Source organism: Polypterus senegalus, chromosome 16 (genome assembly GCF_016835505.1).
Source record: "Polypterus senegalus isolate Bchr_013 chromosome 16, ASM1683550v1, whole genome shotgun sequence".
Lineage (NCBI taxonomy): Eukaryota > Metazoa > Chordata > Cladistia > Polypteriformes > Polypteridae > Polypterus > Polypterus senegalus.
The window spans coordinates 5,544,548-5,562,656 of record NC_053169.1 but is presented as its reverse complement, the minus strand read 5'-3'; the positions used below and the strand labels follow the sequence as shown (position 1 = coordinate 5,562,656).

At 44.9% G+C, this 18,109-nt stretch overlaps 1 protein-coding gene across 4 annotated transcripts in view; it reads left to right on the top strand.

The window, feature by feature from the left end:
* ninl (ninein-like) overlaps positions 1-18,109 on the top strand; it is a 58,938-nt gene that overhangs the window by 18,234 nt on the left and 22,595 nt on the right. For all 4 annotated transcript variants that reach the window (XM_039738030.1, XM_039738027.1, XM_039738026.1 and 1 more), the window contains 9 exons: positions 2,144-2,334; positions 3,775-3,927; positions 5,598-5,765; positions 6,248-6,384; positions 6,942-7,082; positions 9,391-9,565; positions 9,781-9,891; positions 10,278-10,367; positions 15,187-15,325. In XM_039738030.1, coding sequence (XP_039593964.1) covers positions 2,144-2,334; positions 3,775-3,927; positions 5,598-5,765; positions 6,248-6,384; positions 6,942-7,082; positions 9,391-9,565; positions 9,781-9,891; positions 10,278-10,367; positions 15,187-15,325 — 1,305 coding nt within the window. The remainder of the gene's footprint in view (positions 1-2,143; positions 2,335-3,774; positions 3,928-5,597; positions 5,766-6,247; positions 6,385-6,941; positions 7,083-9,390; positions 9,566-9,780; positions 9,892-10,277; positions 10,368-15,186; positions 15,326-18,109) is intronic.

Genomic DNA, 18,109 nt, shown 5'->3' with positions numbered 1-18,109 from the left:
GTTATTAGGCAGCTAGAGGAAAATGAAAATGTCTCAAGTGAGAATAATAAAGAAACAACTCACAATTGACATTTAAAAAATAATCCGTGACTGATATAGCACCCCCTCTTTTCAGTAACAGTCCTAAGCCTTCCATTGATGGAGTCGGTCAGTTTCTTGATCCGTTGACGATCGACTTTTTGTGCCACAGCCCCCCAGACCCTCTTCAGAGAGGTGGACTGTTTTCCTTCCCCGTAAATCTCCCGTCGGCTTTAGGTCAGGTGAGGAAGGGGGCCACCATGTCATTATTGTTTCATCTTTAAGGTCTTTACTGGCTAGCCACGTAGTGGAGTACTTCGATGCATGTGATGGAGCGTCGTCCTGCAGTAACATCGCAGTCTTCTTGAAAGATGTGGACTTTTTCCTGTAGCACTGCTTGAAGAAAGTGTCTTCTAAAAACTGATAACGGGTTTGGGAGTTGATTTTGAGTCCATCTTCAACCTGAAGAGGTCCATCTAGCTCATCTTTAATAATAGCAGCCCATACCAGTACTCCAGCTCCACCTTGCTGGTGTCAAGAGTCGAAGTGGAGCTCTGTGCCCGTTATGATCCAGCCACGTGGTCCATCCAGAGTCGCTCTCATCTCATCAGTCCATAAAACCATTGAAGACTCTCTCTTCAGACATTTCTTGGCCCAGTCTTGACTTTTAGTGGTGGTCGGGTTTCAGCCTTCCTCACCTTGGCCATGTCTGTGAGTGCTTCTGGGCCCTCCAGGTAGGTCACAGTCCTGGAATAGGACAGCACTGGAGGATGATGGGCTCCTGGTAGCTTCACGTTTGATTCTTCTCAAATCTTTGGCGGTTAATTTGTGCCTTTTTTTTTTTTCTCAACACGTTTCTTGGCGACACTGTTGACTATTTGCAAGAAAACGTTTGATGGTTCTGTGATCAAGACTCTTCACAATTTTTGACTTTTCAGAGTCAGTTAAATTTATTTTTTAGTCCATTTTGCATGAGGAAGACAAGCTGCCTAATAATTAATGCACACCGTGATAGAGGGCGTTGATCTCCTTAGGCCACACCCTCCCTCATTACGCAAACGCACATAATAATAATAATAATAATACATTTTATTTATACATGGCGCCTTTCTGAGAACTCAAGGACACCAAACAAACAATAAATAAATAAATAAAAAGACACATTATGAACAACTTAAAACATCAGAAAAAAAATAGAAGATATAAAAGTTAAAACCAAACAAAGTCACTGTAATCATAAAGAAAAAGCCATTTTAAACCGATGCGTTTTAAGATTACATTTAAAGGTTGAAAATGATTCGATATTTCTAATTTCAGTAGGTAATGAATTCCAGAGCTTGGGAGCAGAACGGCTGAATGCGGGCGAGAGGGACGGTCAGGTGGGCGAGAGGAGGAAGAGGATCTAAGGTTACGGGAGGGAATGGCAGCGTGAAGAAGGTCAGACAGATATGGAGGGGCGAGGTTATGAATGGCCTTAAATGTTAATAGCAGAATTTGAAAATCAATTTGAAACTTAATCGGGAGCCAATGAAGCTGCTGCAAGACCGGAGTGATATGGTGAAGAGATGAGGTTCGAGTAATGAGGCGAGCGGCAGAATTCTGGACCAGCTGAAGCTTATGAAGAGATTTATTAGAGAGGAGTCCAGACGAGAAGTGACAAGACTGTGAACAAGAATGGCGGTGGTATGGGGAGTGAGGGAGGGAGTGATGGGGCGGATGTGATTTAATATTCCGTAGGTGGAAGTAAGCAGACCGGGTGATGTTATTAATGTGAGATTGGAAAGATAAAGAGTCCTGTCGAGGATGACACCCAGACTCTTGACCTGAGGTGATGGGGAAACAACGGAGTTATCAATCACAAGAGAACGATTATCGGCTTTGGATAAGGATGATTTTGAGCCAATGAGGAGAACCTCAGATTTGTAACTGTTTAATTTAATTAAACCTGATACGCTTAAACCCAATAAGCATTCAAGTTAATACAGCTGGGAGTTGGAATGTATGCATAAAAACGATGATACGTGCCTAATAATTGTGCACGCAGTGTGAAGCTGGACTTTTACTACCATGACGTGCATGTTTATATCTGACAACTAACTGGAATCTGATCTCCAATTGTGTTCAGGTCAGATGAGAGCCTGGGCCTGTAGCGAGTGTAATGGCGTGCAGCACGACTCCAACTCCCAGGCTGACCTTGTGGGAGAACAGATTCGAGTCATCTGGGAAGACCTGTGTGGGGGCGACAGAGGCTACCGCAGCCGGCCAGCGTCTTCCATGGCTTGTAACACCATCTGCCTGAAGTACCTGCGCTATGAGGTAAGGAATTTTTTTTGGTATATGGATCTGTTCACCAAAGTGTGGTTGAGATTTTTAAAGCTGGAAAAGAGAACAATCTGAGTAAATAAATCCAAGATCTGAATTGGTGATCTTAGAAGTCTGGGAAGGCGTGTGCTGCAGCAGGATGGAAACTGGGAGGCGAGGCAGAGGTAAGCCTGGGGGACTGGGATGTGAATCCTAAACCAACAGCAGATGGAATAGGAGCTGTAATCGGAGAGACAAACTGATTGTGCGTCAAAGCCTGAAACTTGTAATCAGATGCACCAGCAAGAAGGTCAAAAATCGAGCAGATTTACCTGATTTAGGCCTGGGCCCAGGAACGGGTCTCAGCTTAACTCAATAGGCAGGCTTTCTGGCCTACACAGGCCCAAAACGGGGCTGTCATTAATGATCTAAACACGTGGACCTCTGGTCAGATGCATTTCTCCGTCTTTGTCGCTCCTCATTCTGTATCCTACACTTGATGCTCAGCAGATGTCACTGCTGTTCTTCTTCTTCTTCCTATTGTGGTGTCCTTTGTCATATCACTGGTGTCTGCGATTTGTTGGATGCTTGGCAGATGTTGCTGGCTTTCCATGTCACTCCATTTGCTTATCACTTTTGCCATTAGAAATCCACAAGCAGAGGTCAGGTTTCCTCAAACTATTTGAAATACCAGAACATACAGCTAATAGGTCATAAGCTTTCGACAAAGGTCAAGGTTCCAGCCTGTCTTATCCTGCACTTGATGATCATTAGTGTACCCCCAGCAGTTCCACACGGACCCCCAGTGCCATGCTTTTATGTCTCTTTGTCATCCTCACATTCTGTATCATGCACTTGATGCTCAGCAGATGTCACTGATGTTCTTCTTCCTTCTCTGGTGTTCTTTGTCACGTCACTGGCCTCTGCGATTTATTTGATGCTCATCAGATGTTGGTGGTCTTCTGTTTTCCCACCATGTCACTTTGTTTGCCTGTGACTTTGCTTTAAGAACCCCACCATCACAGGTCACATTGCAGTTGTTGCCATTACCTGACATTTTTTGAGCTACCAGAAGGTCATCAAATAGTGGAAACTGCAACCCACTGCTTTTACATCCTTACATTGATAGCTATTTAGAAAACGTAACTTGAACTTGTTTAGCATTTTATTTTGGCACCGTAGGGCTGCGTGTTCCACTGGTACACATTAACATCTGTGTGCCAATTGAGAAAAACTGCCAGACAGGGTGATGAATTCTCTTAAAGCACGCGATTCCAAAAATTAAATGGAGGATCGTGAACGTGTAGTCTGAGGCCCCACAGGTCGATATGCCTCATGAAATGAGAACATCTGTGGGAAGGGCAACACCTTTAAATGAGATGTTTGGGAAGTCGGAAGGTTGTCTTCCTTTTACTTTGATGTGTCTTAAAGAATATTTTTTTCTCGTTTGTTAAGGAAGTGGATGACCTCTTCAAGAAGCTGGATAAGAACAGAGATGGCCGAGTGAACTTCCAGGAGTTTCAACAGGAACTGTTCAACCTCAGCCCGCTCTCTACCCCTAGAGCCTCGACTCCCTGTAAGCCCAGACCCCAGCGCTCGGCTCAGCAGGTGAGGTGAAGTCACGCGGGGCACTAAATTGTTTGTTATGCTTAAGGAGGTGGAAAACCTTACACTGGCGACAAGAGAAAGCACTTGTGATGATCTGCCATTAGTCAGCGAGCCACTTGGATGAAGTCGGCCCAAGCAGGTCTTTCAAGGAATCGGTTCCTACAACACACTCAATTGAGATCGTCCAATAATTTGACGTTTCAGACCTCCCTGAGTCTGAAGTCTGTGTGTCAGTGTGTGTGTAAACACGATAATTTGAGAACGCTTTCACTTCAGTCAGCCAAATTTTGCATACAAAAACGTAGATTTCTATCAACTTTTGGGCTCTTTTCGTTAACCAGAAGTGGTGCTTTACCTTTTATTCATGCAGCTGCAGAGTCCGATTTATTCAACTTTACTTTTACAATAATTGTTCAATATATTATTGATGGTTCTTTAATGTACATAATATAAAAATATAATCCTTGTCTTGCGGTTTACTCCTCAAATATCCATCCCCTTATCTGAGTATACAAGAAAGTCAAGGGGAGAGCACTCACGATTTTTAAAACTCGCGCTAGGAGATAATGAAATCCCCAAACATGCAGCTGTCCACAACTCGGACTCCTCTTCGGTTAGCAGGTCCTCCTCCAGCACTTTGAGCAGAAAGCATATCAAAGTATGGCCATAAAGGAAAAGAAGAGAAGAACGCAGCACATCTGTCAGACAATATGCATGTAGCCACCACTGAAGAGTAAGAAAGACAAAAGTAAAAATGGATTACAAAAAGTACGCCTAAAAGGCAAACCAAAGTGAGCAAAAGGCCCTTGTGTCCTCACCCTCAATGGTCTTCTGAAAAGCCTTGGGGATTAACACAGTATATCAAATAAACAAAATCAAAAACCAGTCCACAATCCCACAAGTCTTAGTCCATAAATAAAATATCAAAAAAGAGAAAGCAGTTACACAATCCAGAAGTTGAGGCAAATGTCACAGCAGCCTTCCTTCTGATGCTCTGCAGGGCTCTTAAATAAGAGGGCAGTGTCAGGGGTCCCACCCCCCTGGGTTCAGTATATTTAGTGCAAAGCGGTGATTCCTAACTGCCGCTCCTCTTGGTTTCGCCAGCCTGTAGTCTGGAAGTGTAATCGATCGTCACTGAATGAGTGACTCGAACAAGAGTGAAGCCCCCTTGGAAGGAAGACCAATTGTCATTAAACAAGAGGGGACTGGAAGATTGGCCACCAGTCCATAAAACACAAAATGGTGCACCGTATATAAAGGGTACATAACCAGAAGAGCCAATAGTAATGAAAAACAATGATTTAAAGTAAATAATCCAGCAAGACAATATAAAAACCAGAATCAGTAGCCATATTTATAAAACCTTTACAAACGACTAAAAGTTTAAATAACAGCCAACATAGCAGTAGTTTAGTTGACCGCCTCCTGGCCACTCTTCACTGGCTGCTTTTTCTTACCTGCCCATCTCTGTCAGAAAATACCAGTAGACCTTCACCCTCCATTTTATTTGTTGACGTGGAAGTCCTGTGGGAATTAAACCTGGGGTGGGATGGATGTGGGCATCAAGCAGACTGTCCACTAATGTGATGATGTCTCGTAAGTGTTTGTGAAGCAAGTCCACCATTTTTGTTCTTTAAGCCTTGCACATTCATCAACTTCTTTCTTTTAAGCCATTTAAAGAAGCCCCCTGCAGAACTGCGACGCCACCTTTGAGGTCTCCGGTTGTTGGGCTCAAACGTCTCTCTTTCCTTGACGATGGCTCTGGCTGTGTGAATGCGGAGGAGGTTATGAGCATCTGGAATGAAGAGGGAATCCAGAACAGTAGGACAATTCTCCAGGTGAGCTTGGAAAACCTGTCAGGACCCTAAAGTAGCATCGCTCAGAGGGTGGGCAAGTTCACCGAGTCTGGTCTAACGTGTGGCCTGTTTGATAAGGTTCAGCTTATTCACGTTATGGTAAGTCAGTCAGTCGTAAAGCATTGGCTGCCTGCAGTTTTGACGTTGACTAAATCATCTGAGCATGCAGAGGTGTTGACAGCCTGAATTCCATAATTCTCGCCTACATTTACACCTGTACCCTGGTGAAGTGGGCAGCCCTGCTGTTCACAGATGATGGTTTCAAGTCCCATGTCCAGAAGTTGTCTTTGTTTGCCCCTCAACACGTTTCAGTTCTTCTTCATTCATTTGAGATTTTACGAGAGACGGCATCCATCCCAGGAAGGGGTGCCAGTCTGGGTGTCCTTGTTGTTCAGAGCTCTGCTGTACTGGTGATGAGTTTGCTGCTCGGCCTCCTCTGAAGTTGCTCCTTTTGTTTGTAACAGACGCTGGATTTCCCTGTGGATGGCAAGCTGAACCTGGAGGAGCTGACGCTGGCCTTCAACAACGAGCTGCTACTGACGAACAACTCCATCCACCAGGCCGCTTTTCTACTCTACAAGAAAGAAGTCCAATTCCTCCAGTAAGGAAGTTTTTTTTGTTTCTTTGATAAATGGAAATGAAATGATTTTGGAAAACAAACTTCTTTAAGTATTTTAATAGTAAAAAACGGTCAAGGAGGAGGTGAAGTGTGTCAGGGACAGTGAGAGGAACTTAAAATATACAGACAGCGACATAATGAATGTGCTGAAGTTGACATGTGTGAAGATATCGATAACCCGACAACGGTAATAAGGACTGCCAAGGGGGCCAAAGTCAGGTGATCAAGGACCTCAACCTCTACTGTTGAGGGCTTAAAAGTCTTAAGTGGCATCAATGATTGCAAATGATGCCAGCACACTCCACCTTTACATGGCAGTGCTATAAAGCTGAATGACCGCCCATGTTCTCCTCCCTTAGCTTCGGCAGCAGGTCCACAGATGAATATGTCATAAATGTGGAAGTGTGCTCTGCTTTATGGGCATTTGATGTCGGTTTGTAAATGTTGGCACCAGGGCCGAACTCCCACAACTCCTTTCATCCGTTTTTTTATTAGAAGGGACATCTTGATGTTTTGTTTTTTTTTTTAAATCTTTGAAGGGGCCAGTTAGAGCAGAGCTGCAAGGAGCGGGACAAGGTGAAAGCCGACCTGGATAAAGCTGAAAAGAGGAGTGCCCACCTGGCCAGGGAGGTGGACGACCGCCATGCTGCCATGGAGCAAATTCATGAGAAGAAAATACGGTAAGAGCTGAAATGAGACGACACATGCACAGATCACATCGAGCTGGGGCCTGGCAGTGCCCACACGTTTACACACACTCGTGTTCACTCACTCTTGACCAGTTTAGAGGTGCCACTTAAACTAATCTGCAGACACAGCCCACACAGGCCCAGACCGGGTTCGATGTTCAAACCCAGATGTATGGGGCACCGAGTCACTCCATGTGTGGCAGACTTGCCCGCCCTCGTTGCTTGGGCTATCCTGAGAAGGAACAAATTCCCTCGAGTAGCAAAAGGAGGAAGAATAAAAAAACCTTCTGGAAAAGGAGGTCCAAGCGGTCAGCTTTATGCCACTTTTAGCTCCCTTACCTGTCACACTGATTTTAATATCATAAAATTTTGCAATAAACGAGATGAAATGTTTCTGGATCTTCACTCCATCAAAAACGTGGAAAATGTCCGATTATAATATACGCATATTTTAAAATAATGCAAGTCAGTGACGAACAAAAGTAGGACGTCGGGAGGTTCAGCAAGAGGCGCTTACCGTATGTACTCACGGATAAGTCGGGGCTTGAGTTTATCGTATAATTTCCAGTATTTTATCATGTCGGTCATAGAAGTCGAATGCGGAAAACTCCCGCTATTGGTCCAAGAGATTACGATATGCTAACGGCCATCTGAGAGGGTAACCACGGAGCACACGGCCTTTCATTTCTATGTATTGTGCCTTTCAAAGTACAAGTAATCAAAGTTCAGAGAAAGTAGTTTGCTAAGTTTGGTCCAATCTCAGTTACAAGTGAATATTTCGGGGTGGTCCTCATATCAGCAGGGACTTCTGATTTCAGAGTTCAATTCCTTGAGAGTTAAAATCCCCCAAACGGCCCCAAGATTAACATTTCAGCTTCAGAGAAACCAAAGAAGAAAAGGACAGAAAAGGCAAGAAGCCCCAGACCTACGAGACAATCCTAACGATTTGTGCTTATTTCGAACCCTCTTGTCTGTGTGGGTCGGGGGTCCCAAGTGGTCTCTCTATATTTGTTCGACCTCAGCCAAGGTTCCCATTCATGTTGCTTTGTCTCCTTTCTTCACTTTTAACTCTTTTTTTAATTACGTCATTTATGTGCCTCATTCTTTACTCTTTGGTTTTGTCTGCATATGTAAGCTGCCTTTGCTATGTGCCATGTGTTTTGTGGGTGGTCCCCCAAAAGGCGAGGCCACCTGCCAATCGCTGCCCTCCACTCTATAAATCCAGAGGGTCTCCCCACAGTTCCTGGTGGTTCATTATGAATGCGCTTTGGAGTTTGGGTGAGTATTGTGGTTTTTTGACCTGCCTGCTCGGCCTTTCGGACCACCCTTTGGATTCTTGCATCTGGGACTTTGTTCACCTTTACTGGCAGCTCTTCAGGGCTTTCCAGTGTAAAAGAACTTTCTGTGCGAATAAAATGTTTTATTTTACCGTATATACTCGCGTTTAATTTTATCATATAATTTCCTGTATTTTATAATCTCGGTCATATAAGTCGAATGCGGAAAACTCGCGCTATTGGTCCAAAAGATTCTGAGAGAGTAAGCACGGAGCACACAGCCTTTTTTTTTTTCTGTGTATTGTGCCCACATGAGCACACGGTGATACCCGCACTATTCCGAAGCGATGTCTGCACTGTTTGGTGTTTTTTGTATCTCGCACACCTTTATCATAAGAGAAATGTGAGATTTGAGGAGGCAAAAACACGTAAAAAAATTTATAAAAGTTACGTGACGTATTTTCGGGGTCTGATTTTATGATCGATTTTTCGGGTTTCAAGACGTGACTTATACGCGAGTATTCACAATAACTGCCGAAAACACAGAACAGCAAAACCTTTTAATGACAGCCCCCCTTCACATAACCTGTTCACCCCTGACTGTTGCACGTAATTAAATCCTTTGCGTGGTTTTCATTCTTAAACACGTGGACAGAGTTAAGTTGTTGCAACCAAACATGCCTGTTATTGGGAACGTGGGAGGAAAACACGTTAACCCAGGGGAACGCTCACATGGACACGGGGAGAACATTCAAAGTCTGCGTAGATGATGTCCATTGTGTGAATCTGACCAGCAAGCTGCATGCGTGAGTAGGCCGATAGGCACTGCCCATTGTGCCCCTCTTATCTTCAAGGGTGTTCCTTTCAGTTTCACTGGCTAATTAAACCGAGCAGCACAATCCTGTTAGAATCCTTTCAGAAACCTCACCAGCTAAACAAATGCCCACCTTCTCCCCCTGACCACGACTTCACAGGAGTAGACCTGCCACCAGAGTCCTCCTCAGACTCTCTTTATCCCTTAGTGAACTGGAGCAGGAGTACAGAGAGAAGGCGTCCGCCACGAAAAGCGAGATGGACAAGGAGCGAGAGCTGCTGATGCAGCAGGTGACCAGCCAGAGCGCCAAACTGGAGAAGGAGAATGTCTGCCTGCAAGCCAGCGATGCCAGCCTGCGAGAGCAGATCGCCATGGCAACCAAGGTACGTCCAGAGTGTGCCCGTGTTCAGCTTTCATCCGGTTTGTCAGTCTCGTTATCGTGCTTCCTTCGAGATGCCACTCTTCACACAAGAAGAGATGTGAGCATCCTGCTTGGCCTGCTCACCGTTCACACTTGAACCACTTGAAGCACTTTGAGCTACTGTTTGTATGAAAATGTGCTATATAAATAAATGTTGTTGTTGTTGTTGTTTTGTAGGATAATGGCAGCTTGCAGAAGGAGATCGCTGAACTGACGGAAAAGCTGGCACAGTCTGAAAAGAAAGTTTCTCGGCTTCAAAAAGATTTGGACCACTTGCTGATCGAGAAGGTGAGATTGTGTTTTTGATTTTAGAACAGGCCTGATGAGCCCAGCAGTCCTGTCCAAATTAAACTGCTGTTGTCCATCGTCCTGTAAATGTCTGCATGTTCTGCTTCACTGGCATTGCTGAACTGGAACAGTCCATAAGATCCATCCATCCATTATCCAATTTGCTATTTCCTAACTACAGGGTCATGGGGGTCTCCTGGAGCCAATCTCAGCCAACACAGGGCGCAAGGCTGGAAACAAACCCCGGGCAAGGCGCCAGCCCTCCGCAGCAGTCCATAAGAATGTCACAATAATTAGAATCCTGGCAGCTTTTTCAAAATGATGGCTGTGATGAGCCTCATTGGTCGGAATGTAACTTTCAGTATCCCTGTTTTCATTTCTTCTAGTTTGGCAACCTGGATCCCCACTCCGTTGAGCTCTTTGACCAGGAGGAGCGTTTTGCCGAAATAATAAAGGCATATGAAGAACAATGCAGGGTAAGTCTGGGCACGGAGCAGTTTGACCGCAGCATCTAAAAACGGGTGTAAAGGCAAAGTGAAATAACGCGGGCCTCTTCGTAAATGGTGGGTGGTGAGTTTGGTTCTAAAATTGTGGGTGACGTGACAAATAAGCAGAGCTAGTAACTCCTGTGAATTGTTAAACGGACACAGAAGGAGATTTGGGGGCCGCCATCCGCATACTTGAAGCAGGCTGCCTAAGAATGAAGGTTGGTTCAGAGATTTCCAGACTTCAGTCCAAAACCAAAGAACAAACAGATGGGCAAACATGGTGGCAGGGGAAGTGACGTCATCGGGGCAGGAACCGGAAGTGACGTCATCAGATCCAGGTGAAATTTCCTGTGGTCTGTCTGATTAGTGCAGTCTGCCATCGCCTGGTCTGGCATGGGATTACCTTCCCTTGAGCCTTTTAGCTGCGCGACACTCCCCTTAACGTTAGTTTTATTTACTGGAAGTAGTATAAATGAAATGTAAAGCACCTTCAGAAAGTCTTCACTGTTTTCACATTTGATTATGTTGCATCCTTGTGCTAAAATTGTGAGATTTCATATTTTTCCTCATCACTCCAGAATGACCACACAAAATAGAATTTCAGGCATTTTTTCAAATTTATCGTAATCAACAGCCGGGTGTCCCATTGACACAAGTACTCGGACCCTTTACTCCGTACTCATTTGAAGCCCCGTTGGCAGCGATTCCAGTCTTGGTGTCTTCTCGGGCCTGATGCCCCAAGCTTTGCCTCCCCCAGATTTGAGGATTTTCTGCCATTCTTCTCAGCAGGCCTTCTCAGGTTCTGTCAGGTTGGTTGCAGACCGTAGTGGGATGGCCATCTTCAGGTCTCTCGCAAGATGTTTTATTGGGCTTCTGGCCGGACCACTCCGTTACATTCCCAGAGTTGTCCCTGAACACCATTCATATGTTGTCCTGCGTGAAAAAAGATCATTTCAGTAGAAAAGGATTCTTGAGGGAGTTTTAGTAAAGGTGATTACCCGCAGCTCCGATAAGAAATGGGTGTTCGTTTAAACCCAGCACTGAAATTAACGATGGAAAAAACTACCCAGGCAATGGGAGAAACTCTGCATCGCTTCCAAAAACAAGATAGCCTCCAGCATGAACGAAAAATCTAAAAAATATAACAACTCTGCTCCCGTCACCTTCGCTTAAAAATCTGAAGCCCTTAATTGTGACAGACAGGGAGGGGGCAAACACTTCACAGGACCGTGTCGCCACTGAAATGGGGCTGTCGAACACGACGTTGGGCACTAAAGCAGCTTGGCAGGAGAGCTCTGGCACCTTGGTGGTCTGAAGACCCAAAAACTCGGTCAACATATTTACAACACGTTATGATAGCAAAAAGTTGTGGAATAGCAACCAGGGAAAGAAATGAAGACCAAACCAGAAGAAAGACCGAAAACCGAGAGAACAACTGCACCGTCGCCAAAGTCGAATGTCAAGGCGGAAAAAATATGGACAAGGATCACAGAAGTGGAGCATTCACACATTATTGAAAAAGGTTTGTTTTAGAATCCATCGTCCTTTACGAGTGACTTTTAACCCCAAGGAGTAATTACATAAGGCGTGTGACCTCTGAAGACACACCGCCTAGAGACACAAAGGCTGCCCTAGCAACCAGAACACAAAATGGAGCTGGCCACAGTATGGCGGCATTAACGGTAAATGTAAAAATAGTGAAAACAAAAATAAGGCCAAGATACGAAAACAAATGGTAGTTTTATAATCTACAGTCCTCAAAACTCAAAGTGTAATATGACACCAGCTGAAGTAGGAAAGGATGGAATAATAATTAATAAAGGGTAGTGAGAAGTCAAACAAAAGGACCCCTTTTATTGGCTAGTTTGGAGCCCGTTGTCAGGCATATTCCGAGTTTTATTGTTGCTCATCAACCGTGCCCCTCAGGTTGGCCTTCTCACCCTTCGACCTTTTCTGGATCGTCATCTAAGTGAGGCTTTGCATGCACCTCAAACGGTTAAGGCAGCAAATGGCATCTCTCGATTGTCCCGGTGAAGTAATCATTCCGAGGTTTTGGCCCCACTGTCCTCATGTATGGAGCTAATAATTCCTCTATATGATATATTTTTACATTAGATTAGAACAAATGGAGGTTGTGTTACGTCTGCTACATCCTCCTTGGGCACTCTAAGCAGACGCGTGTGTCTGTACAATTTGGAAAAAAAGCTTTACGTTACAAAATGTCTGAACATCTTAGAACTATTTATAGTTTGGGAAGAAAGTATTTATAACACGCTGTCAGGATGTCTACGGAGTACAACAGACGATACAATACAATTTATTTTTGTAGAGCCCAAAATCAGACAAGGAGTGCCGCAATGGCGAGCTTTGTTGGGCTGAATGGCCTGTTCTCGTCCAGAGTGTTCTGATGTTCTAACAGACCCTGCCTCTTGACGTTCCCCCAGCCTCGACTCTCTAAGAAGACTAGGAAAAACTCCCAAAAAAAAACCTTGTAAGGAAAAAAATGGAAGAAACCTCCAGAAAGGCAGTTCAAAGAGAGACCCCCTTACCAGTTAGGTTGGGTGAGCAGTGGGTTTCAAAAAGAAAAAGGGGGGGTACAATACAACAAAATACAATCCACAGAACAGAACAAATCCTCAATACAGCATAAAAACAAACATTTTAGAAGTATGGAGCAGAATTTAACAGTAGATGATATCCCATAATATGATTAGAGTCCTGGAGACCTCAGCCATCAAGCTGCCATTCCACAGCTGAAGTAGCGCTAATCTGATGAAAGGACCCCTCTTTCCACAATTCCTGCGATCCTCCATCAGGGATGACTCTACCTTACAACAGACGTCTCCTACTCATCAATTAGCTGAACCTGCTCAGGTTGGAGCTGGAGAGTCCGATGGTTGACTCTGTACCATTTTCCACGGACCCTAATTATGATGCCCTTTTTACAATTTAGTAACTTCTTAACTTGTGGAATAATGGCTTGGTACTCGGTACTTGGATTCTTTCTCGTTTTTGGCTTTAATAGCTTTGTCCTTGCTAGACTCAAATCTAACACAAAGGTCCAGGATTAGTGCCATGTTTTTTTTTTTCCAAGAATCAGGTCTGATCTAAGGGTAGGACCACCGTCCATATTGAAGGAACGTTCACTGGAGGTGACCCAGTCGTACGAGTCTCCTTCATCTCTCACAATACTGCAGAGTTTATGGTGCCTCGCAGAGTCACATTGCATCGCACACATTTAGTGTCCCCTTCTCTGCCCCGTCTATTTAAGGCTTCTTTGGTAGGAAGGGTATTGGTTCTCCGTTGTAGTGCCCGCTTTAATGTCCTTGTTATTATCTCTCCAGTCAGGCCTCTTCTTCAGTTCAGGGGTCATTTTGCTTGACTTCTCACTATATCCATAATGGCTAAGACGGTACAACACCCTCCTACTACTTAATAAATGGTCAAGAACATCAGAGTAGACGATGTCCTACAGATTCACATCCTCCAGGGTGATGAAGTTGTACGTTTTAACACCGTGTCATCCATATTTGCTTTTTCAAATACTTAAACTTCGTAACTCGACGATTTGCTCCCACTTTCTCTGACTGCTTGCATGAATGGCTTTGTGCTTTCTCAGTTGATTGCCCTTCCCCTTCATCTCCACTAGTGTGTGGTTTTCTGTCTTGCTGGACGAATCGTTGTGAGCCCCCGGCTTTCTTGATGCTTTTGAGAAATGTGACTCCCTAGATGAGCTCCAAAGGGCCATTTCTGCAGCTTTGTTTTAACCTTCTCTTTTGTTCTAATGCTTCATTTTGGACACTCTAGAATGTTAAGGTGAGCTTGTTTTTGAACTCCTCCGGGACTGGCGTGACTTCTCTCTTGAAAAATCGAACCCCAGTGTTGGTTGTTGTCCATACAGAGCTGACATTTTCCTTCCAAATCCCCAAAGACATTCGGCTTAGGTTGATTGGCGATTCCAAATTGGCCTTGTGTGTATGGGCAGAAGTGGGTGAACCGTGAGGTAGGCTGGTACCCCATGTAGGGTTGATTACCTCTGTGATTTGAATTGAGCAGGTCTAAGAATGCTTAGCTAGGCTACTTTTCCTTTGTTTGGTGAGCCTCGATCCTTCCCACTCTTGCCTGTCACCCAACTGAGATCACACTTGACTGTCACCTGTGGTCTTGAACTTTGAGTAATGGTGGTTGAATGAAGGAAACCTCGAGTTCAGGTGGTCAATGTGATGGTCACAGAGCTTACTCTCCATAATATGGCAGGAATTTGGAGTAGAACTGCTTCTTCTCCAGATGAAGAGGAGTTAGCTGAGGTGGTTTGGGCACAAAGTTAGGATGGGGTGGGCATACAAAGAATGGCCCAGAAAACCCCAGGACACCTCAGAGGGCTTTCATCTCTCAGCTAGGCTGGGAGTGCCTGGACATTCACTAAGTAGGGCTGGGAGAGTTTGAGGAGTATTGGGTGGGCCAGTCAGCCCAGTTAGGCCGCTTTGCAACTGCAAAGCCAACCAACTAACATCCGAGTGAAACTGAATGAATTTCGACTGTCGCTCATTATTATTATTATTATTACTAAATATTAATCTTAAATTCTCAATATTTGGAAAAAAAAAGACCCACTTCTGTATTCCTGGGAACTTTTGCTTCATGTTAAGGTCTGAGTGAGTCTGGGTTTCATTTGAAAATGTGCCAATATGTAAAAAATGTAAAGTTAGGATTACTGAAGCTGGCATGTGCCACGTATCCTAATGTGAGGTCTCTCTCCTTTCCTGTCGGTGCCACCCTCTGTCCCTGCCTCTGTCTCTGTGTCAAGGACCTGAGGGACAAGAACGACGAGCTGCAGATGGAGCTGGAGCAGCTGCGGTCACAGGCGCAGGTCCAGAAGTCTCGCCACTGCTCAGGACACGCGGATGGTGCCCACCAGGATTGTGCCGACTGCAGGTCTCCCACTGGTACTGCTGCTGCTGCTTCATTTACTCCTCAAACACTTTTTCAGTCCTCTAGACAGCTTGCAGTTTGTTGCTTCTTATAAATGAGTGGTGGGACATTTTGGGCAGTCGCTAGACGTTTGAGGCAGGGCTGCATGTTGGCGATGCACAGTAACTCAGTTTTCTGCAGCTTTTACGCTCTGCTGGTCCTCCTCTCTCAGGCCACACTGGTTACAGCTTGTCTTGTGTGCCTCCTGATTACGATTTACATCTCGTTTTTCTTGGCTCCGTTACTTTTTTTTGGCTTACGACTTTCCTGCTTTGTTGTTCGTCTGTAGTTCTGGCTACGCGTCCTGAGGTTTGTTCATTTCATTCTATTCTTCCTGGTTACGACCCCTGCGTGAATTCTGAATCTCCGTGCCATCTTTTGGTTCCATCATCTTCCATGAACATCCATCCATGATCCAACCTACTATATCCTATCACAGGATTTTTTGTGTTTTTCTAACACAAAGGGCTTTAACCGTAATCATTTTGTGAAAAAAATTGCAAGGAGTCATTCACCGAAATTCTGCAGTTCAAGTCAGAGCCAAAATACCAAAACCAAGTGAAAACAAAAGCACAACTCCAAAAACGAGACCCTCCAGGAGCAGTCGCCCACGGACTGAATGGGAATCTCGGACAAAGGAGCTGACGCCACTGCACTGCTGCTTATCAGCTTGCATTAGGAAAGGAGGTCCTAGCAAACAGGCAGGGTCCATCACAACCATCATCTGCCCGTAGCGGAATGTGACACAGTTAAAATTTAAAGTAAAAAAAATGCAGTTCTTATACAAAGAAATATTTGTAATGGTGATGGACAGGCTGTCAGACGAGATTAGACAGGAGTCTCCGTGGACTGTGATGTCTGCTGATGACATTGTGATCTGTAGAGAGAGTAGGGAGCAGGATGAGGAGACCCTGGAGAGGAATGAAGGTCAGTAGGACAACCAGGACACACCGTGTATGAATGAGAGGGAGGTCAGTGGAATGGCGAGGATGAGGGGAGGTGGAGGAGTTTAAATACTTGGGATTAACAGTACAGAGTAATGGAGATTATGAAAGAGAGGTGAAGAAGAGTGTCAGGAGTGATTGGTGACAGACGGGGATCAGCAAGAGTGACAGGGAAGGTCTACAGGACGGTAGTGAGACCAGCTGTGTTATATGGGCTGGAGACGGTGGCACAGGAGACAGAGCTGGAGGTGGCAGAGTTAAAGATGATAAGATATACATTGGGTGTGATGAGGATGGACAGGATTAGAAATGAGGACATTAGAGGGTCAGCTCGGGCTGGGAGACAAAGTCAGAGAGGCGAGATTGTGTTGGTTTGGACATGTGCAGAGGAGAGATGAGGGGTATAATGAGAGAAGGGTGCTAAGGATAGAGCTGTGAGTCAAGAGGAGAAGAGGAAGGACTAAGAGGAGGTTTATGGATGTGGTGAGAGAGGACATGCAGGTGATGGGGGTGTAACAGAGCAAGATGACGAGGACAGGAAGATATGGAAGAAGATGATCTGCTGTGACAACCCCTAAGAGGAGCAGCCGAAAGAAGAAGAAGTACAAAGAAATAAGCTTTGACTTCACACGTAATGTTGGCTCTTCTGGTTAACGACTCGTAGCTTCTCATTTCTGGATTTGGTGTATAGTCCTAGAGTTGTGGTTGGTTTTGGTGACTGTAACTGCGTTTTACCAAAATGACCAAAGTCCTGCAGCTTCAGTTTGCTTCATGAGATTCTGGCAGAAGCTCAATGCGTTGAAATGATTCCAATATCTTTGTTTTAAAAATTCAAAGTTAAGCAGTTCACATAGAAGCAGAGAAAAAGTTTAAGGCTCGTAGATCTTGCTTGTGTCTTAAAGTTCTCTCGTCCAGGTCCCGTTATCATGCTGTAAAAGGGTCTTTGAGTCCCTGCTAGCACTGAGACCTACGTATTTGAAACTATTAAGACACGGCATTACAGATTATAGCAAGAAAGTTCTGTCTGAAATGAACTTACAGGGAGTACAAGGCTGTCCCATTGTCTATGGCTATGAAAGAAAATGATATTCAAATTAAGCAAACACTAATATGAGTTTAACTTTCTAAGGTTGGCTCTTACGGTGACATTATTGCACTTTTGATAAAAACTCCTCGTAATTCTTGTTTTAACTTTACTTACATTTTATCCTTCTGGATGTTGTTTTTGATGGCAGGTCTTTTGTCCCAGATTCTCAACAACACTCCCATCTCCCATCCATTTTTTGACGACATCTTTGTGGTTCTTCACCGTATTGCTATGAAGTCGCCACACGAAGCTTCTCAGTCTGCAGATCTGCATTGCAGTGAACTGCTCAGAAATGTCTCCGTGTAGCGTGACCTAAAATGAGACCCCCTAGTCTTGGCCACACAGAGACTGCTTGTAAACTCTGGGAGCGGAGATCTTCCTGGTGACGTCAGCCTATCTGTCACTCTCTCCCGTCTCGTTCAGTCCTCTTATTTTCTGTGCAACACCTCCACTGCCCTCGAGCAGCACGTCGCCACGGTGTAAGTCTGCCAAGTCTCGTGGTTGTGCTGCACAGAGAGGGTACGGTCTGAGAGAGGGGCACAGACGACAGACGCAGTGTTTCCAAGCCGTCTCTGTGAGGCCGACACTAGGATTTCTCCTACTAGCCGTTCTTCTGTTATCTCACGCCATGAGGAGACGGCATCTGAGCCAGGCAAAAAGCGGGCATAACAAAGCCATTTTGGGGTCCAGCCGAGTCACTTTGAGCTTTTGTGACTGCAGTATCAGTA